Source organism: Hypomesus nipponensis, chromosome 7, assembly GCF_054491055.1.
Source record: "Hypomesus nipponensis isolate SF chromosome 7, ASM5449105v1, whole genome shotgun sequence".
Taxonomy (NCBI): Eukaryota; Metazoa; Chordata; class Actinopteri; order Osmeriformes; family Osmeridae; genus Hypomesus; species Hypomesus nipponensis.
The window spans coordinates 1,798,951-1,820,585 of NC_140367.1; the positions used below are offsets into that span (position 1 = coordinate 1,798,951).

The 21,635-nt window shown below is 47.7% G+C and overlaps 1 protein-coding gene across 2 annotated transcripts; it reads right to left on the minus strand.

Moving 5' to 3' along the window:
* Positions 1-5,427: 5,427 nt before the first annotated feature.
* tspan11 (tetraspanin 11) lies at positions 5,428-21,619 on the minus strand. Of its 2 annotated transcripts, XM_084701552.1 has the most exons (9): positions 21,510-21,619; positions 19,366-19,468; positions 17,841-18,032; positions 14,672-14,746; positions 12,737-12,841; positions 12,376-12,534; positions 10,690-10,776; positions 9,045-9,164; positions 5,428-7,251 (listed from the first exon to the last, which is right to left on the minus strand). In XM_084701552.1, the coding sequence occupies exons 2-8, from the start codon at positions 19,450-19,452 to the stop codon at positions 9,090-9,092; spliced, it is 780 nt and encodes a 259-aa protein (XP_084557678.1). In that variant the 5' UTR covers positions 19,453-19,468; positions 21,510-21,619; the 3' UTR covers positions 5,428-7,251; positions 9,045-9,089. The 2 variants fall into 2 exon arrangements, with proteins under 2 accessions (XP_084557678.1, XP_084557679.1); XM_084701553.1 differs by lacking the exon at positions 9,045-9,164.
* Positions 21,620-21,635: the final 16 nt, after the last annotated feature.

Here is a 21,635-nt window from a genome sequence, read left to right on the forward strand (position 1 = left end):
AGTGGCAGCGTGACTTTGTGCTACATGTTGGTCAGACAGTTTCTAGAATCACTTGGAAGCGTGAGGAGAGATTTCCAGGGCTGCTGAATATCCCTCAACAGTGTTTTCCAAAATCACACCACGCCAGTTGGTCAACAGAGGACGGTTCTGTTCGCCGACGGCAGGCGCGTTAATCGCCACGGAGACAGGCATTAGAGACACGCCGGCCAAGTGCACATTTGGAACGGGGCGCTTGTAGCCCGGTCTCCATGGTGATTGTTTTAGTGCTCGTGTGAACCACCCCCTCTGCGTTCTCCTGTTCTCTGATCTTTTCATAATCGCTTATTATGATTTATCATCTCTTCCACGTCGTTTTTCTTTTGCGACGTGATTTAAGACAAGCAAACACTTGAGCCAGTGTTGATTCCATTATAGGTAGGGCGTGTTTGCTGTAGATATTGGAGAAGTAGCTAAAACACTTGTTATGTGAATTATGATTTTCTCTGGTCTCTGATCCTTTGGTCATCTCAGAACATTGCACACATGTCCAAGGCTTCTGCGCAATATTATTAATGTTGTCCAGACAGTCCTCTAAAACTATGATCTCGCAGTGTTTGCTTCCAAGGTGAGGCAGAAAAAGGTGTCAGAATTCTCATTTAGATCTCTGGGTCCATCTGCTGGACAACCACAGCCTTGCAGCTCTGGAACTGAGATCCTGAAATTCACCCGAGGCTCAAGGTGTGTGGTGTTTCACAAGGCCCACTAGCTGCTTTAAAAGACCCTAAAGAACTGTGTCCTCCACACTGAGATGAACTGTGTCCTCCACACTGAGATGAACTGTGTCCTCCACACTGAGATGAACTGTGTCCTCCACACTGAGATGAACTGTGGGGATATAAACTTTGTTTAAACGATGTTCTGGAAGTTACACTGCCTCTCACATACACACTCACTGCATAGTACACAATAGCACACACACAAGAGTCAACTAAGAGACAGCACCCCCCTTCATAGACACACACACAGACACACACAGACACACGTCTCCCTCCGAGAAGAAGAGAAGACGCCAGGCGTAATGTGAGGCATGTGTGTCAGAGGCAGTCTAAACACTCGCTATGTCAGGCCCGCATGGATCCCATCCTGGCAGTATCACAGTGTGAGTGTGTGTCCTCCTCACTGTATGTATTACAGTGTGTGTGTGTGTGTGTGTGTGTCTCCTTTGGAGCGAGACTTGGTTCTTAACACACACACACACTCTGCGGACTGGGAAACACTGACGTTTTCCTGGCCACACAGGAGATCTGCTGACCACTGTCTGCTGGGATGTCTGAACGTCACACACGACTCTCCTGCTTAACAGCTGACCCCATGTCAGTTCATCTAAACTGAGTTCCACGAAGACTAACAAACAAGGCTGCTCTAGAATCAGTCACCTCACTCAGAATTGCAGAGCAAACATGAAACCACAGGCGGTACATTACTCTTTGGGCTAACAATGTTTCCTGACTGCTAGACTTGGAAATACTCCCCAGCCCTTGTTAGTGTAGTGGCTATCGCCACAGGGCTCCAGGACTGATGCATTGTGGGTACGATTCTACGGCCGGGGTTCATGGAGTTGATCCGAAACACAAGCGCCAACCCTCCCAACCTGAAGCTAGCCATGATGATGAATCACATCAGTGAGCAGCCATGTCATTCACCAATATCTCTCACAGATGGGTAGACGCACGCACTCACAAGACCAAGAACAGAGAAGTCTCACATTTACCGAATCATGTTCGCCGGACAAACAGTGATTTATCAAGACACTTCCAAAAACGTCTGAAAGGGACTCCAGATGTCGGGAGGAACAGAACAAACTCAGACAGCTGGACACCCCAGTTCTCCGACACACACGCACGCAGGCGTGTGTAAATATGCGTCAGAAAGAAAATGAACGATAAAACCTGAAGCGGCCCGTGTGTAAACATCTTATCGGGCTTCCGTGACATGCTACAATGTTTACTCCAAAACGTTCCGACTTTGTTTCAACAATGTAAAAAAACATATTCGCATTTGGGGTGTGTAATAGAAAAAGAAACCTTGAGCTTTTCACCCGGTGCGAAAGTCTCAATTAAAACATGAACTTGTATTTACATACCGCATTCCTCGCTAAGTCACAGGTGGAGGAGTAATCCGTCTGCTTGTTTGACATGCCCAAATGGTTGTGGTGAAATCGCCGCTGACGATCATCAGACTGGGTTAAAGATAAAGAGTTATGGTTATTTGAGCAGAGCAATGCAGAAAGTAAACTCTGAAACTATGTTAGTTGGTCTCAATACGTTTTTGGTGGGTAAACTAATCAGGGGCCACATCAACAATCATGCTGTGAGTGCGGAAGGAGCTGACTAAAGCATTTGTCAGATACTCTGTCAGAGTTAATGCAAACAGAGAGCATATTGTAGCCATTGCTCTCTTAAACCTACAATCAGATCGCACGGCTTCATGCTATCGGCAGGTGTGTATTTCTTCAGGACCAAGCAGAAACAGCGTAAGGTAACAGTTTGACAATAGCACATCAGGCAACCTATTCTCAGCACGTGAACTTTGACCCTTAGCTAAATCGCAGCCAGGACAGGCTGCGATCCATCTTGGAAGTCCATTTTTCACCCCCATGAGGTCCAACTGTTCTTCTTTGTATTTATCAGTTTACCCCCATTTCCCTTCACATCATCCAGGACTGCAACAGGAAGGGCACATCCATCATAGCCGGGCGGGGCGGCGGGGCAACGCCTGCTGTTTCCAATCCGTCATCCTCCTCCTCATCACCATCATCATTAACACAGAGCTCGCTCTGATATGCCTGTTGACTCGTTTCCATCTCGTTCAGTCTCCCATGAACCAGCCCACGCACAACTGGAACACTGACACGTCATCGCTAGAAGCCACACGTCCTTGGTCGTCCTCAGAGCACTTGGAGGCGCAAGGTGAAACTGAGCAGCTTCGACTGCAAGAAAGGTCAGACAGTTTTCATGCAGTAATGTGATAAGCTACCAGAAATCTGGTGAGCACAGGGTGACCCTGTTGCACCAGGCAAGTTTTCTCAACAGAGGTTAAAGGTTAAACTGTTTTAGACTGCGTGACATTGAGTGACCAATGTCGATTTGATTCGCCAATAACACGTCAGCATTTTATATCAGCAGTCTATACAACTTTTTTAAGACATAATGAAACATTTATGTAATGTTTGTTTGATTTCAAACCTTTACCGTGTCAACTTCACATTTCTCTTTTCCTCATAGCTTAGTTCAAGATGTCAACACAGACTCAATGATCTCAGATCCGATTTCCCCGTTCCCCTCCTAATCTAAACATTCAAGCATAATCTGACCCAGGACCAGCTCTTGCAGGTTGACGTGATCTCAGTCTCTGAACAGGACATGTGGCGTGTCTTGTTTTCTGGTCGTCCACACGGTCACACGACTACACTGATGTTCTTCTGGATGATGTTTGGCCACGGGGCTGAGGCTGACACACTGACGACCACAGCTTCAGTTGTCTACCACACCCTCCCCTTTGATCTGGGAGAGAAATCTGTCAAACACATTCACGGCCGTAGTTAATTCATTCCTTCCAGCAGGTTGAGGGGGCGCTGGTTTTAAGGTGATGGTATTAGGAGGTTCTGTCGTTGCAGTTCTGGTCCAGATCCTGGCCCTAGAGAGGTGTGGGTTTTTTACTGTGGAAATAGGAAACCTTCCTCAAAACCTCTACTTGACTTGAAAGACATGCGTTTGTTCTTCAGCTTTTGTGACAGACAGGTTTAAATACACAGTTCTACAAAGCCCTAATATATTCCAACATCTTGAGACCCAGGCTGGGTTTCAACCTGATTCAGTCCAAATACATTTTCAGACGTGTGGCTTCAAGCTCATGACAGAATCTACATCTGCACACACATGTATCATCTTAAACAACGCTTCCTGTCCTTCACTGGACGTCAACGCTTGTCCTCGTATCCTGACCGCCTCCAGCGTCCGAGTGCAGGTGTGTTCTCCCTGACTACAGAAGTGCTGTCACATCCCTAACTACATACGGTGTGAATGGTACCAAAGCCAGTCACGTGATATTCAGAGCAGTGATACGGTCACACTGAATGTAATATATGAGTGAGTGAGACTACATGCTGTGTGAGTGTGTGTGTGTGTGTGTGTGTGTGTGTAGGGTACAGCTGAGAGCACATGGAGATCCCAACATGTGTTCCAAGGTGACGTCTGTCTCTGTGAAACCTCTACCCCCACTGTCATAGTGTGAGATATGGGGAGGGAGGGAGTGTGTGTTATACATGGGATTTCTGTGTGTGTTTGACTGTGTGTGTGTGTGTGTGTGTGTGTGTGTGTGTGTGAGTGTGAGTGTGAGTGTGAGTGTGAGTGTGTGTGTGTGTGTGAGTGTGTGTGATGCGCTGGGGCCTCTACACATGGGACTGCTGTGTCTCCAGCTGTTTCTAATTCCTCCCCATGTGTCTCTCTCAGCATGGGGTAGGATGTGTTCACAACATAATGTGTGAGTGAGTGTGTGTGTGTGTGTGTGTGTGTGGGTGTACGTATGTGCATTTGTGCCAAGGAATTTTCCAGAGTATGTGTGGGGGTGTTGGGGTATGTGTAGGGTGCGTGTATTTGTGTGTAGGGCGTGTGAAGGCTGTGTGTGTGTGTTGGTGTGTGTAGAGAGGTGTGGCTGATGAAGACAGAGGTCCTGACATACAGACCCCCTCCCGCTCCCCCGTTTGAGAGGAGATCTTTAAATGGCTGACTTCCTCTCATCATCGCCCACTTCCTGAGAGACGGGTGAAACAGCCGGATGATGGACTGCCCTCGTTCCCTGTCCCCTCCCCCGTCCCCTCCTGTCGGGTAGGTGGCTGTGGCCTCCCCCCTCTGCCCCTCAGCTCCCCCCCCCTCTGACCTACTGCCCCACAGCTCCTCCCCCCTCCCGGCCTCCTGTTAGGGCCTCCCGGCCTCCTGTTAGGGCCTCCCGGCCTCCTGTTAGGGCCTCCCGGCCTCCTGTTAGGGCCTCCCGGCCTCCTGTTAGGGCCTCCCGGCCTCCTGTTAGGGCCTCCCGGCCTCCTGTTAGGGCCTCCTGGTCTGCATCTTCACCCCAAAGTGTTACATCATCCTGCTGAGGCACGGGAGGAACACCAACACACACTCAGGTGGACTGGAAAGGCTAGACAGGGTTAAAGGAGTGGAGGAACAGACTCTGCCACATCCTGTCCATTGACATTTACTATGACTGATGCCTAATGGAGTCAATCAACCATGGTTACATGGAGAAGGTCAATCACACGGTGCCTTCATGGGTGATGATAGGAACAGTCTCAGGTATGTGTGGTGTGGAATGGAGCGGGACAGGGTGTGCTGTTAATGACAGAGCTCCATCTGATGGCTACACCATTCAAATACATTTTAGACAGACTAAACTGTAATATAGTCATATTTATTTAGCCCGTACAAAATTAAGACAAATGTAGTTTCACATCAATGAATATATTTAAGAGATCAGTCCGAAGCACGATGTTAGACAAACATTCTTAAAAGTATGAATTTCCATCATCCGTTTACTCATAACCCTGTTCATTAATAAGGCATCTGCATTCGGGCAAGAGTTCATCAAAAACAACACTTCTATGAGATCATCACTGCGGCATGTACAGTTGTATGCATACACACAAAACAATTGCATATTGATAGGGATGAATATTCATGTAAGAGATGTTATCAGGCAAGAGGAAATTCCATATGTAGTTAATGAGGATGGTACCATCCAAACGACAGCGCCCCCCTCTGTAAGTCAAACACACTGCAAGTCCCTGTGAGACCCCTGGTTGTAAAATTGCATCACTTTTAGCTCTTTAATTGCTAATAATTTTGGGAAAGACCACTTTTATCCAATGGCATTTTAAGGCAAGACAATAGGTCCCATTGGCTATGTAAATGTGGTCAAAAAAATATAATTAGCAAATGTGTTTTTTGGAGAGTAAAAGTAATGTTGTAATTTAAAACCAGGTCTTACATGGTTAGGAGGAATACTCATTAATGCATTAGCTAACTAATAACATCTATAAGGTACATTAGCTTCTTGAGGTCAGGTAAGAAAGGAAAACTTTGTATTTCGATTTGGAGTTTACATCAGCGTCATGTTAGGAACCTCACAGGTGTGAAACCCTGGATGACCACTAGATGGAGTGTTTGTGTCATCAGACAGCAGACATGACATCTCTGATGGAAGGTGGGAAAAAAATCTAACACATAACAAAAAAACACCCATACATTCAGTATTTGCTGCATGATTTACAGTGTTGGGAATGTTTCATCTAACAGGACATATTTGGAGGGTTTAGTTGTACACCCCAACAATTCTGGAAAGGTTCTGGAGAACGAATGTGGCAGGGAAAATGCTAATGGTATTTGGTCTTCCAAGGTAACTATAAGGCTGTTGATGGTCTTACTGTATACATCCATCTCTAACTGACAGTTACAAGATAGTCAAAATGCAAAATTGGTCAGTTAAAATGTAAAAATAAAATGTCAGTGCTTTATTAATAAAGTTACATTGTCACTAGCTATAGTCTGGTCAAATATATCTTCTGTTGTATATTTTAATCTAAGAACATTATTCCTGATTTCAAGTTTGATGTTGACTATTTCCAGCAATATAGATCAAATATTGTATAACGAAAAAGCTCCCTTTGTGTATTTGACATTACAATGAAATACAATCAATCAAGCAGACATACTTCTCTATTCAGTATAACCTGTCGAGGCACTCAGTGGTTTTCACACGGTACTGTAAAGAACCACCCAGCATTCATAAGCAGCAGTCGTTACACGCTATAGACCAGTCCACTAGCGCACATTACCATGAGCCAGGTTGATGCTCCATTAAAAGACACCCTCGATTCACAGCAGTCTGGTTTCCAGCTGAGAGAAAAGCATGCGTCTCCAGATCGCTTGGATAGAACTCACTGCTGGCAGGGAGGACTGAGGGAGTCAAGGTATGTTCAGTAGCAGAGAATTCTATAATGATAAAGCTCCACTCCACAACGTGATCGTGTTTGGATTTACTCTATGGCAGGGTCACACAGGGGGTATTTGGTCAGCCTAGGCCAATAAGGTCACAGGGTCAAAGTTTACGACTACTGTGGGAGTACAGCAGGCCAGGGGCTCCATCAGACTGGGTTCAGTAAGGGTCCATCTTGATCCTTCTGTGCAGGCAGCAAGTAAACACCATCCCACAGATCTATGACACACACACACACACACAGGGTTGTAAGTGTAGGAGAAAGGTCAATCTCCATGACAGCAAAGAGGAAGCCTGATGGCTGAGAAGGGGGAGGAGTTGGTGGGATGAAGGGGTAGTAGTGTTTGGTTACTATGGGAGACACTGTGACATGCGGTCGCCGTAGCAGCAGTGATGGGTTGTGTCGGTATGTGTGTGTGTGTGTGTGTGACTTAACTGCATGCTTGCGTGTGAGCATGCGCCTGTTTGGCTGCGTGTGTGACAGTGAGCATGCGTGTGCAGGGGTGCAGAACGAGGCCAACACTGAATGCTACCACTCCCTCTGTGGCCTCTGTTGGAAAGATAATCTCACAAATACTCGTTTAGCCATTTTCCCTCTGAGGAAGTTCCAACAACCTCAAAAGGCTAATCCAGTAATCCATAAATGAGATCATATGATTAGGCTGCATGAAAGATTAGGATGAAATACTGGATTATGCTGCAGTGGTACAGGGAATAAAAAGAGCATAATAGGATTTGTTTGTTACATTTGAGGAGGGAATGACACGTTTGAAACCAGGACGATAGCCCAGTGTCAGAGTTTGTGTACTCAATTAAGTTTCATAACAGCCACACCTCTTCAACCTGAAACTGGACTTCACTCCTCAGGCTTTATAACTGAGGTAAACTAGTGTACTCAAGTAGCTGCATGACTTCTACCAAATCTGTCACCCAGATACAAATACAGTACATGTCCTCTTCATAACTGTCTGGAATTTTGTTGAAGTCCAGGAGGCAGCTGAGAAGAGGACATTCGAGGCGTCAGGGACAAACTCAATCCTCACCTGTAAACTGACACAGACACCCTGCCAGCAACCACATCCTGCAGAGGGACAGCCCACTGAACGCTCATTTGTTTATATCAAAATGTCAACATTAGAAAACGATTTTCCCCAAAAACGACGTGCCATTCAACGAGGGTGTTGCTCAATAATTCAGAGAATTGATTACAGAGGAACAGGTTATCAAGAGAGGGAGAATCATGTCCATGAATCAAAGCACCAACAAAGACTGAATCTTAAACTCTTTTGGTGACTCAGCTCGCTTAAAGAAAGTTTTCTATAATTTAAATTCCAATCAATACTTTGTGGGCTTTGAGAAGTTAAACTGTCAAGAGAGAGAGGGGGGGACGGGATGGTTTGTTTGGATAAGAGGCCGACATAACACATCTCTACTTTATACATTTTCAGGCCAGGCTTGTTACTTAAGTTATAAACCTTATTTGGTGGCGTGATCAATATTATTTCTTGTCATCGCGTGCCTTTTTTCATTTCCTGGCTATCGTGCACAACAAATGTAAGCTAGTCGACAAAGCTACCATGGAGCAAAGCAGAATGAAACAAGAAACAAAAACTGGCCAATGAGAGAACCCCTATTGGCACTGAAAGTGACCCGGTGTGTCTGGTTCCTGTGCACTGTGTGATGTCACAGCTTCCTCTGCTACCAAGGCTACGACTGAATCCAGTTTGCTCTACTCATTATTTCTCTGACTTTCCAATCAAAGACAAAGTGAATACTGTTATCAAAGCTTTTTGAGCCAGACATGGAGTATGGACACAAGCGAGTTACTGCAAAGCTCACTGCAGTGATGGGTGACCCTGTGTGAGACAGGCAGGGGTTACCACAGAGAGAACACAGGAACTGGAAGACACATGCCAACACACGCAGAACACCACAAGGCAAAGCACAGTTGCAAGAGGTCTGAGCATGCAGACAGGCAATAAAGAACTACAGTTCCCACAACGCACTCCGACCTTGTCCTGTCCCGGTTGAGCAGGGACCAAACAGAGGCTAGCCAATCACACGGCTGAGAAGTCTTCCTCTTCTTTATAGAGCAGATAGATAAAGCAGCCTGTCAACACTGCCCCAGCCAGCTGCAGGGGTGTAGTACCACAGACACACACACAGGCACACACACACAGGCACACACACACAGGCACACACACACAGGCACACACACACACCAAAGGAAAGTTAGTGTGACACAGGAGAGGGAGAAAACTGAAGGAAAATCAAAGAAACACAGAAAAAACACACCATTTGATTCAAAAGTTAGGACAAGCGGAATACCAGACGAACATACATTAATAACTGACAGGAAGTGACACACATTAAAGTGAAAGCCCAGGGCGGGAAGCCTCTTGAGCATCTAAGATGATCTAAATAGGCCATCAGTCAAGACAACCTTAACACGCATGGGAACTAAATCGGTTCAGTCAAATAAGCTCTCTTAACAGACCTCATTGTGTACATGGTTGTAGTGTGTGTAATGCATGCCAAGGAACGTTAGGTCACAAACAAATGATTTCTAAGGGAGGGGTTTCCTGTTAATGAAATGTTTTAGTCCGACATCCCCATGTCAACAGTTACCAGGGTGACACGATCAAATGACTGACTTGCAAGTGCAATTTCATTGGTTGAAGCAGCTGGGCTCTGGGAACACTGGTGGAACACAAAGGTCGGAACTAACATTAAAATGATTGTTTCAGTGGGGGCTACATTGTATGCAACCCCAGTTGGGAGTTTTCAAAGGAAGTGTGGAAGGTTGTCTTCCATCACCAGGTGTGGCTGTAACTCACACGTCTTTAGGAAGGCCGTGATATGTTTGACCCTCTACAAACCATCCATGAACAGCAACAAGGCTCCTGTCAGAGAGAGCAACCGTAACCCAGCGTAGCTCTGTCAGAGAGCTGGGCTCAGGCGGGGCCGCGGGGATCGATACGGCTCGGGAGGTTTACGCGAGACCCCGCTTCACGGAGCAGGTCGATGCTAGCTGGAGAGCAACCGTCCCTTTCCTGAATTATTACCTTTTGAGGAGGGAGAGAGAGAGGGAGATCAAGAGAGAGAGGGAAGGACAGATAAAGAGGTAGAGAGAAAGAGAGAGAGACAAAAAGAGAGGAAGAAAGAGAGGGGCGGAGCCATGCTAGATGGGAGGGAGAAAGTAAACGTTTCCAGACATCTTCAATGGAGCCCAGGAATCATGGCTTAAGAGCTCTGGACTGAAGGTAAATGTAATAACAGACCTGAGTGGAATCAGATAACAGCCCAGAGACAGGACCAGACAGACAGGACCAGACAGACAGAGACAGTCACAGACAGACAGGACCGGACAGACAGGACCAGACAGACAGAGACAGTCACAGACAGACAGGACCGGACAGACAGGAGTGCATTCGTGGCATTCTGCTCTGACCCGTGTCAAGACTGAATGGGAGCATTTGGGGAAATGGAAAGATGTCCAGTCTCGCTGCGCTTACAAAAGCTCTCTCCCTGATCCCAGGCTTCATTCAGCCCACCGTATGAAGGACAGACCAGCTGCCATCGTTCACAAACGAGAAACCTTGGTGAGGCCCAGCCCCTGCCTGTCCAGGTGTGTGGATGTGGAGGAGGAGGGCCTACCTGCAGACAGGCTACGCCGATGCCCACCGCTCCAATGATCAGCAGGTGATCCGCCAGGAACTGCTCCAGCTTGGTGATACAGCCCCCCTGTAGGCCAAAAGGTCAGAGTTCAGGAGTCCACTTCCACAAAACACACACACAATATCCCTATTTTGAAGCTATCAGATATTAACCATATCAAAATGACTGCAGGTCAGCTTGACGTGCTGTGTGTGTGTGTGTGTGTGTGTGTGTGTGTGTCTGAAAGGTGAGACGCGACACTGCGGCAAATCAGCTTCAACATAATAAAGGGCTTTCAGCGCTTGAGGGGAGAAAAGTGTGTGTTCCATTAGGTTTAGGCTCTCAAGGGGCCGTTTCTAATGCCAGAGTATGGAGAGAAGGAGAGAGAGGGAGGGAGAGAGGAGGGAGGGGAACAGAGAGAGACAAAGACAGAGGGAGAGAGGGATAGAAAGAGAGAGAGAAACTCAGTAACCTCCTAGTTTCCTTTCTGTTGAAGTGCATTCCTCCAGTTGATTCCTACTTGGCTACTCATGTGAGAGTCTAGTCCAGGTGAAGAACACCTTTTCAGAAACTTTTCCATTCAAGCGTGGGGGCGTTTCCACACAGCAGGAGGTAGTGAAACATTAACCTGTAAATGTTTCACCTTTACTCAACAACAGGAACAAAAACCTTTCAGACGTTTCAGATAGGTGAGGTAAAACTTTGAGCATGGGGTCGTGAGAGGAGACGAAGACTTCTGACGAGTAAATATTTGAGCACCGTCCTTAGATCGTGGGCTGGAAGAGTCTTATCGAGGAGAGGTTCACTTTAGTTTCTCGCCTCTAAACGGGCTGAGGAGTGACGCGTGGGTGAACTGGAGACGTTCGTCTGAAAGAGACTCTACGTCTTCCCCAGCTCTGGGTGTCAGAGATAAAAAGCAGCGACACCTCAAAACCTTTTCTTCATTTCCCCGGAGAGCTTACACTGTTGGAGCCAAGTATCAAGTCAGCCTGACAAACCCATCAGCATGGCTCACTTCTCATCCTACGCGCCAATCTTGTTTGAGTTTTACAAAACACAAAGGAAAGGGAGGTTTACTCAGCGGTACAGACCCAGATGAAACACGATACATTAAAGATTACATTAAAGACTGCTCGTGGTTGAAATAATATCAAACATGTTTCTGGTCTGTGACATATTTCATTAAGACACTTATTTTTCTGTGGAAAAGGCGGATGGCTCTAAAAGCAACTCGACGCTGTGTGATCCCAGGGATTCGGATGAGTTAGGATCCAGTAGCAATGACCAGAAAGGTCTTAAACATTAATATCCTGTTCCATCTTATTAGAGATGTTTCTCTTCAGCCACTGCAGGTCAATGGTAGAGAACATCCATATAGTGTCACAAAAAGGACACTTGTTGATCTCTCCAAGCATCTATCTCTACATAGGGAGCCAGGTGGCTGAGCGATTAGGGAATCGGACTTGTAATCCGAAGGGTGCCAAATTGATACCAGGCCATGTTAAATGATCGGGCTAGTAATCTGAAGGTCGCCAGTTCAAATCCCGGCCGAGCCAAATGACGTTGTGTCCTTGGGCAAGGCACTTCACCCTACTTGCCTCGGGGAAATGTTCCTGTACTTACTGTAAGTCGCTATGGATAAGAGCGTCTGCTAAATGACTACATGTATCCATCCATCGTACACACCTCCACCTTGTAGATGTTGGATGGGTGGTCTCTCCTTCCACAGAGAGGAGTGATGGTCTTACAGCAGCTGTCAGGAACCAGTCTGCCTTCCTTCTCCTGTGATGTCACGTACACGCTGTGCAGCCAATCATAAGAGTTGTTGCTGCCACAGCACTTGAACTACAGGAAAGACCAAAATCGGAATCACTTGTTGAAACAACACAGTCTTTCCTGTAAAACATATAATGTTGGTGGTTCACGTAGTAGGACAGTGATGTGTGCTATAGTGTAGAGATGGTTATGAGGGTCTATGTGAAGGCATTCAAGTTTAATAATGAAACCATTGTGACTTCTGAGGGATTGTGGGAAGTGAAGTCCTTACGTCCTGCTGTAGCCGGTCCACGGCCAGAGTGATGGAGTCCTTCCCAGGCTGGGCATAGTTCTCCGTCATGGTCTGGTTCAGATTCAGCTTCAGCTCCTCGCTGAGCTGGGAGGGAGAGAGGGGGGTCGTGAGAGGGTGTGTGTCTGTCCGTGTGTGTGTGTTCTTATCTTTAAATGGATCTAATCTGCAGCTCCACTCTATATCCATCAGGATGAATGAGGGCGGTAGACAGAGGATATTGCTATGCTTTTCTTTCTTTTGACTGGAAGTAGAGTGACAGGCAGATGTATCTGAGATTAGAAGGACTGATCTGAGGATCCCTGGTGTATGGTGTGTGTGGGTGTATGGTGTGTATGGTGTGTGAGGGTGTATGGTGTGTATGGTGTATGGTGTGTGAGGGTGTATGGTGTGTGTGGGCATATGGTGTGTGTGGGCGTATGGTGTGTGAGGGCGTATGGTGTGTGAGGGCGTATGGTGTGTGAGGGTGTATGGTGTGTGAGGGTGTATGGTGTGTGTGGGCGTATGGTGTGTGTGGGCGTATGGTGTGTGTGAGGGCGTATGGTGTGTGTGGGGGGGGTGCCTCGAGAGGTGAGTCACCCAGATACACCAACTAAACACAGGTAGACACAGGCGTCAACCACAAAGGCTTCCGAGAGGAGAGGAGGTTTCACAGGGTGTGGAGGGGAGGTTTCACAGGGTGTGGAGGGGAGGTTTCACAGGGTGTGGAGGGGAGGTTTCACAGGGTGTGGAGGGGAGGTTTCACAGGGTGTGGAGGGGAGGTTTCACAGGGTGTGGAGGGGAGGTTTCACAGGGTGTGGAGGGGAGGTTTCACAGGGTGTGGAGGGGAGGTTTCACAGGGTGTGGAGGGGAGGTTTCACAGGGTGTGGAGGGGAGGTTTCACAGGGTGTGGAGGGGAGGTTTCACAGGGTGTGGAGGGGAGGTTTCACAGGGTGTGGAGGGGAGGTTTCACAGGGTGTGGAGGGGAGGTTTCACAGGGTGTGGAGGGGAGGTTTCACAGGGTGTGGAGGGGAGGTTTCACAGGGTGTGGAGGGGAGGTTTCACAGGGTGTGGAGGGGAGGTTTCACAGGGTGTGGAGGGGAGGTTTCACAGGGTGTGGAGGGGAGGTTTCACAGGGTGTGGAGGGGAGGTTTCACAGGGTGTGGAGGGGAGGTTTCACAGGGTGTGAAACCCTAACCCTAGAAGAACACAGGGGGAGACACAGGGGGAAACACGGGGGGGAGACACGGGGGGGGGGACACGGGGGGGGGGGACACGGGGGGGGGGACACGGGGGGGGGGACACGGGGGGGGGACACGGTGGGGGACACGGGGGGGGACACGGGGGGGGACACGGGGGGGGACACGGGGGGGACACGGGGGGGGACAGGGGGGGGGACAGGGGGGGGGACAGGGGGGGGGACAGGGGGGGGGACAGGGGGGGGGGGACAGGGGAGGTGTGGAGAGAGAATGGTGTAAAATGTGTAATATGTGTTGTCCATCTCAATGTAGCTTATTTACTTAGGTTGTTTTTGAATTGATATGTTGTTTTCTGTTCTTGACACGTTGTTGTTACCATGTTCCGGACAATACTGACTATTGTTCCTTATGTTGTTTTTGAATGGTGTTGTTAATGTATGGTTGTCTGTTGTTGTGCCTCTTGCTTTGGCAATACGTTTGTAATGACTGTCATGCTAATAAAGCTAAATTGAATAGAAAAATTGAATTTGGAGGGTGGAGGAGATGAGAGGGCAAACACCAAGGACAGGGAGTGAGAAGGTCGAGGTTGACAGAAAGAGAGAGCAAGAGATAGGGTCGGGGAGAGGGAAAAGAGAGAATATAAAAGGTCAAACAAAAATAAAAAGGGAGACAAAGAAAATACAAGGCCGAGAGGGGGGGCAGAGAGAGGGAGCGAGGGAGGGATACAGCTGTGACTCACCCGCTGGTAGTACACATAGGCCAGGACTCCAGCCACCAACTCAATCAGGAAGATCAGCAGCAGGCACGAGAAGTACTGCAGAGAGAGAGACAGAGAGAGAGAGAGAGACAGAGAGAGACAGAGACAGAGAGAGACAGAGACAGAGAGAGACAGAGACAGAGAGAGACAGAGACAGAGAGAGACAGAGAGAGACAGAGACAGAGACAGAGAGAGACAGAGAGAGACAGAGAGAGACAGAGAGAGACAGAGAGAGAGAGAGAGAGAGAGAGAGAGAGAGAGATGGAGAGATGGAGAGAGATGGAGAGATGGAGAGCGAGGGAGAGATGGAGAGCGAGGGAGAGATGGAGAGCGAGGCAGAGAGAGCGAGGCAGAGAGAGCGAGGCAGAGAGAGCGAGGCAGAGAGAGAGCGAGGCAGAGAGAGAGCGAGGCAGAGAGAGCGAGGCAGAGAGAGCGAGGCAGAGAGAGCGAGGCAGAGAGAGCGAGGCAGAGAGAGCGAGGCAGAGAGAGCGAGGCAGAGAGAGCGAGGCAGAGAGAGAGACAGGAAGAGATAGACAGACAGAGGAAGAGAAGGAGGAAGGGAGGGGGGGACAAAGAAGAGAGAAAGAAGAAAACTGGTAAATAACCGTAGTATCAACATACAGAACACAGGAAACAGATCAATACAACCTTTCTTTCCAACAATCACCCTTCAGAACATCATGACCACGCATCATCGCCCGTATCGAAAAGTGACCGTTTTATTGTGACATCCTGATTTCAATGTTTCTTCCTCACATTGTTTTGCATCCATTACTGGGAGACAGAAGAGGAAAAGCGAGACGGCTTAAGAGTTGCCTGACAAACAAGACGCGTTTCTCAGAGGAGGATGAGTTCAAACGGAGAGAATGATGGAGAGATGAACAGATGGAGAGAGAGAGGACGGAGAAAGAGAGGGCTTGATAGTCGATGGCCCTTTTAAGGTGTCGACTGTCAAACGCATCAGGAGTTTCAACTAATCTCCGTTTCCCTGAGAACAGAATGACAGGGACGCAGGAGGTGAAAGGTCATTCAGACTCGTATGTTCTGTCCTCACTGCAGCAGCTCTACAATCACAGCAATATTCATGAGTTCATAACGGCTTTGATATGGAGATGATCAAAGATTACTCCACATTCAGGGATTAATGTATCGAACCAATCCAGTATCACACAGCCAACGAATTTGCTCACAATCAATTAGATCTGTTAAGTAACATAGAACATAAATGTAATTCTTTATTAAATGGCATCCTTTATGATAGATTACTTTGTGTGGTCGACACAGGTCGATCAGTGAGCATGACTAGGCAAACATTATTAGTATTCTATAAGAGACAGATTCAAAATAACCCAGTCTTCTCTGAGGAAGTGCCTTAGCTGCCTCATTAGTAAATGAGTGCGCAGGCCTCATCAACATCCACTCTATCAAAGCAAAAGGAAAAAAGCCACTGAAGCGTTTTGCTTTAAAAAACACGTTGTATTAAAAAAGGCAGAGATAACAAGAACTGCTCGCCCACGCAGCACAAACACTGACAGACGAGCGCTTGGCAAGCTCGTCAGATCAAGACCTACAACCTCACACACACACACGGAACACAAACACACACACACGGAACACACACACACACACACGGAACACAAACACACACACACACACGGAACACAAACACACACACACCGAACACACACGGAACACACACACGGAACACACGGAACACAAACATTCTGCGCACACACACACTAAACACAAACACAAACACAGAGACACACACACACACACACACAGGCTAATTAGTGAGAGACTGGACAGGAAGTGTTTGACAGCGATGCTTCACAGAGGGCCATGACAGAGGGACATGACAGAGGGCCATGACAGAGGGCCATGACAGAGGGACATGACAGAGGGACATGACAGAGGGCCATGACAGAGGGCCATGACAGAGGGCCATGACAGAGGGCCATGACAGAGGGCCATGACAGAGGGCCATGACAGAGGGACATGACAGAGGGCCATGACAGAGGGCCATGACAGAGGGCCATGACAGAGGGCCATGACAGAGGGCCATGACAGAGGGACATGACAGAGGGCCATGACAGAGGGACATGACAGAGGGCCATGACAGAGGGCCATGACAGAGGGACATGACAGAGGGACAGTTGCTCACTGACAGCCCCCTCACATGTGGCCAGGCTGCGCTGGTGGAAAACACAGGATGCTGAAGACTGCTGTCACACAACAGCAGGGGGAGCAGTCATTAGAACCAACATCAAACGCTACACCAGAGACTGAGACTCATCCAGACATGCATCCAGTTGGCAGGGCTCCAACATCTAACTATTCACACCCTTTGGTTCGGTGCCCATTAGTCCTTCCTGTACTGGTCTGTTGAAGCTCCAACTCTGCAGGTAAATACACAGAAGAGTAACCACAAACACACTTTATTTCCACACCCTCATCAACACCAACAGTATATCCGATCAACTCCCTGATGTCTAATTTTAACAGAACACATTTTGTCCTGAATTTATTCCAACCACATTCTCTACCCTTTCCTCCCAACCTTTCCTTCCCCATGCCCCCCTTACCTCATCCCTCCCCCTCTCCCCCACCACCCCTCCCTCCCTTCCATTTATCACCAAGACGGCCACTCTATAAATAGTTGCCCCCCCTCCCTCCTGCACTCTCCTCTCCTCTGTCTCTTTAAAAGAACGAGGACAGTAAGGGCCTTGTCAGCCCATTTGTCAGTTAACAGCAGTTAGCCAGAGGTACTGTACACGGCCTCCCCAGAGGCTGGGGAGCACTGCAGCAGAGGCTTCAATGAGGTTATGAGTCAGGGGGTGAGGAGCGAGGGTTATGAAGGGAGGAGACAGAGGTAAGGGTTTAAATTCAACGACCGTCTTGTGGATGAAGGTGTGCGAGTGTGGTTGAGGTGGAACAAACTAAGTTGTTCTGTTATTTTAAGACTGTATACGCTTCCAGGTCATCAAAAGTTCTCGTCCTTGTTTAATTCTGTTGAAAGCTAAGCCAGGACTGCAGATGTTCCATTTTCTTTTCTCACACAAAAACACCTAAACCCCAAAACGTAAGACCCAGGGGCCTTCTGAAACCAGGGAGCTAGAGTAGTCCCCCTGCCCAGGAAGGGCTCTCTCACCGTGGCCAGGCAGCTCCTCTGCTCCCTGATGACAGCACAGCAGCCCAGGAAGCCTGTGACCATGACCAGGCCTCCGGCTAGGATGAGGATGTAGGCCGACACAGCGAAGGTGCTGGAGGCCAGCAGACTCAGGTAGTCACTCTTCTCTATCAGGGTCCAGACGCCCACGCCCAGCACCACCACACCACCCACCTGTAGGGGAGGGAGGGAGGGACAGATGTGTGGTTTGGAGGGTAGAGGAGATGAAAGGGCAAACAAGACAACACCAAGGACAGGGAGTGAGAATGGGGAGATTGACAGAAAGAGAGAGAAAGAGAGGGTCAGGGAGAAGGAAAAGAGAATACAAAAGGGAAGGTCAAACAAAAATAAAATGGAGACAAAGAGAATACAACGCTGAGAGGGGGGGGGAAGAGAGAGAAAGAAGGGGAGAGAGAGAAGGGGAGAGAGAGAAGGGGAGAGACAAATAGAGAGATATGACACAAAGAGAGCCGGGGATCAAAGTGTTGTCTAGACCGCGATGATTAATCTCCGCAACCAATCCCGGACACGCCCCTGGAGGTTGCTGTGTCCATGGTGTGTTCCTACGCTGTTTTTCCCATCACTGTCAGGGGTGGACGTGCAGGAAATGCCTGAGAGAGTTTCTGCCAGTTATCGTCCCATCCCTTTCCTTCCCCGGCAACAACACAACAACTGAGTTCCAGCCGGCTGGCCTTGGTCACGCTGCCAGGACATGGGCCCCAGTCTACAGCTCAACAGCCCCATTAGCTTTCATCTTTAAATATACTTAGGAGTTTTAGCAGGGATTCTGTTTGGGTCGATCTGTGCTTCAATCAAGCCAGGAAAAACGATGGTTAATGATTTGATGAACATCTTTAATAATTATGAGGGCATTTAATCTGTCTGGAGAGGGGGTAAGGGTTTTTCCAGGGTTTCTAAACCACCAACAAAGCGCCAGAGGATGAAGGGCGGAGCAAAGGGTCCAAATATGTTCAAACTCTTCATAGTGAGATAAACGCAGCAATCTTCTGGCTCACGTCTTTCCTCCACCCACTGTTCACTCTTCAAGCTCTCCAGAGCCTTTCTCAGTCCTGACTGAGCCCAGTTGACTGAAGAGTTTTCTGGCCTGAGGGCTCAGTATCCACAGTGTTTCAAACTAACTGTCAAATTAAATATTGAACCAACAAGGCTGTCTGAGAAGAGGTTTCATACAGAGTGCCTCACTGCCACAAAGGCAGGACCTAAATAATACATTTACTCTGAGCCAAGTCCATTTTTTACAATCTCTCTACCTCCATTCCCCTCTCTAGCTCTCCCTGTTGTGTTTGGGATGAATCGTATGCTGATAGAGCGCAGAGAGAATAGACCGCAAGGAAAGACAGTAATTATTAGGATGGATGTTCAACTCACTACATGATCCACTCAAGTCCACTCCTGACTAACACTAATCTCACCCTGTGCCTGCCACAGATATCAAAGAGCACCTGCGCTCCAGGCAGGCAGTGTCACACCCCCAGCTGGTACTCACCCAAAACAGGAAGTTGAAGACAAACAGGAGGTACTTGAAGCAGACTGTCATCCAGTCCCCCTGGTCATCTTTGTACAAGGCAGACATCTCCCTGGTCCAAACTCTGGGAAGACAGGAAACAGAACCAAAACGGACAACAGTTGGATGGTTTTAAAAATGTTTGTATATCATTAAAAAATAGAATCCTGTTAACAGCTAACAACGCATTCAGGTGGGTCGCTTGAGGGCTTAGAATAGTTCTTCCAGAAGTTAACTGCCGTTTGTGAATGACTAACCAAAAAACAGACAGTTTCGAAAGAGAGGAACTGTTTCAACAAACCTTAACAAGTGTGTGGATGGTCGTAAAGGTTTGTTTGGAGAGAGGATAATGACAAGGCCCAGACAGACAGAGACGAGAGCAAACAGAGGAACTCTCAGTTGAAAACGACGGTCCCCCTTTCACACTCTGATAAGCAGCTGTGTCACTGTGTCAGCCTAGCGAGGCTGATTCCCCCTCACACTTACTGCACACTTTGTGCAAAGGTGACAAGTGTCAAAACAATAGCTTACCGCCGGCACTAAAATTATTATTTTTTATTGCAAGACATCAGGCTACACAACACACACGCGTTTCACCATCTCCGGACTGACAGACACACTGAAGGCCTTAAATTGACACATCCGACTTGACAACAGCGTTCCAGCTGAGCTTCTAGTCGATTTTTAAATAAGGCCATGTATCTCACTCTTAGCTTTCTGTAACTGGACGACAAAGCAGTCTAAGCCACTGTCTACAGGAGGCAGTCAGTCCTGCAGATTAGCTGCCGAACCCTGAAGGACTTGACTCCAATGCATTAAAAACGTTTAGGATGATTAGGTATACTTCTTACTATGCGCATCCACAAACAGAAGACCATTATAGATTGCGGTGGGTTATCTATAAATACTGTTCATAAATCATTAATCAAGTGCACACTTTTGCCACTGTAAACAAAATCCTTGGTGATGCAGAGCACTTCCTGTGCCGCATGCCCACACCAGATCAATCGGCCAATCACTAGGCCAGCAGAGATGCTAGTGGATGCCTAAAGAGGCTTCTGTTTGTTTGTGTTGAAGCTAGGAGCAACAATGACGTCCCATGAGACCTTCTAAGCAGCTGGTAATTATAGATTAGTATGTCCATCCTAACCAACAGACCCCACCATGACGCAACACGTGCTCGCTGTTAAATAGATACAGGACTTCAACAATATAAAAGTATAATATATATGTTTTTTTTTTTTTGTATTCGAGATGTCAAAGTGAAGCATAATGTTGGGGTCACTGTAGCATGTGTGGGTGGGCTGATCTCGGGGTAGTTTCAGGGCAAGAGGATCTGTAACCTTCCTGTTTTCTCCTGGTACCCCAGCCTGAGCCAGCAAGAGAAGATACCACCATGGCTGTCAAAAGAAGCCGCAAATCTATTCCCATTTCCAAGTCTCAAGACTCCACAATTCCACGTAGCCTACCGTTGTCTTTCGCTGTGGAGTCCATCATTTATGGTTATGTCAAAACAGCCTAGTCCATAGAATTATTTTATAATAAACTACTATGAAACATTGTTGGGGAAAACACCAGAATGCAGCTCTGGTCGCTTGCATATTGGGAATGAACAACACATTTTAGGCATAATAAACCTGTTCTGCTGTAACCATGTACTGTTTTTGATCTGACTTGTATAACGACACTTCTGGTCGTGATGCAGTTCGACGATTCCGACCGCATGCGCTGCTGGGTCGGCTAAATTGATTTCTTACTAACATAAAACGTAGCCTACACTAAAATGAGATGGAAATGAGCAGCACTGGGGATGTCGACAGCGTCAAATCTCTCCCTCCGGTGCAGCAGGCAGGAATATAGTTCTTTCTCGCGGACTTTCACGCGGTCGAACTGAAGGACTTTGACCGCAGAAGAATCGCTATAGAACCCCACTGTGCACTTCACAATAATTCGACATCTTTAATGATTATTCGCCTCCAACACATTCTAGATTCACTCGAAGGCCGACCAACAGAAATATAAACACCTGCGTTGATGTTATAAACTCATTGGACAAAAGCATGTAGGCTATAAAGTTAACGAACTCGTGTTGCTAACAGAAAGTGTAGTTAAACGTTCTTACTTACCAGCGCCCCGTTTGCGTTTGCAAATAAACGGATAAATAGTCCAGTTACGGCAGTAGAACGGGCTGATTCAATCAAGCTTGTTGCTCCTTGTCTCCAGTCTAGGATGGAGGGTCACTGTGGGGTGAA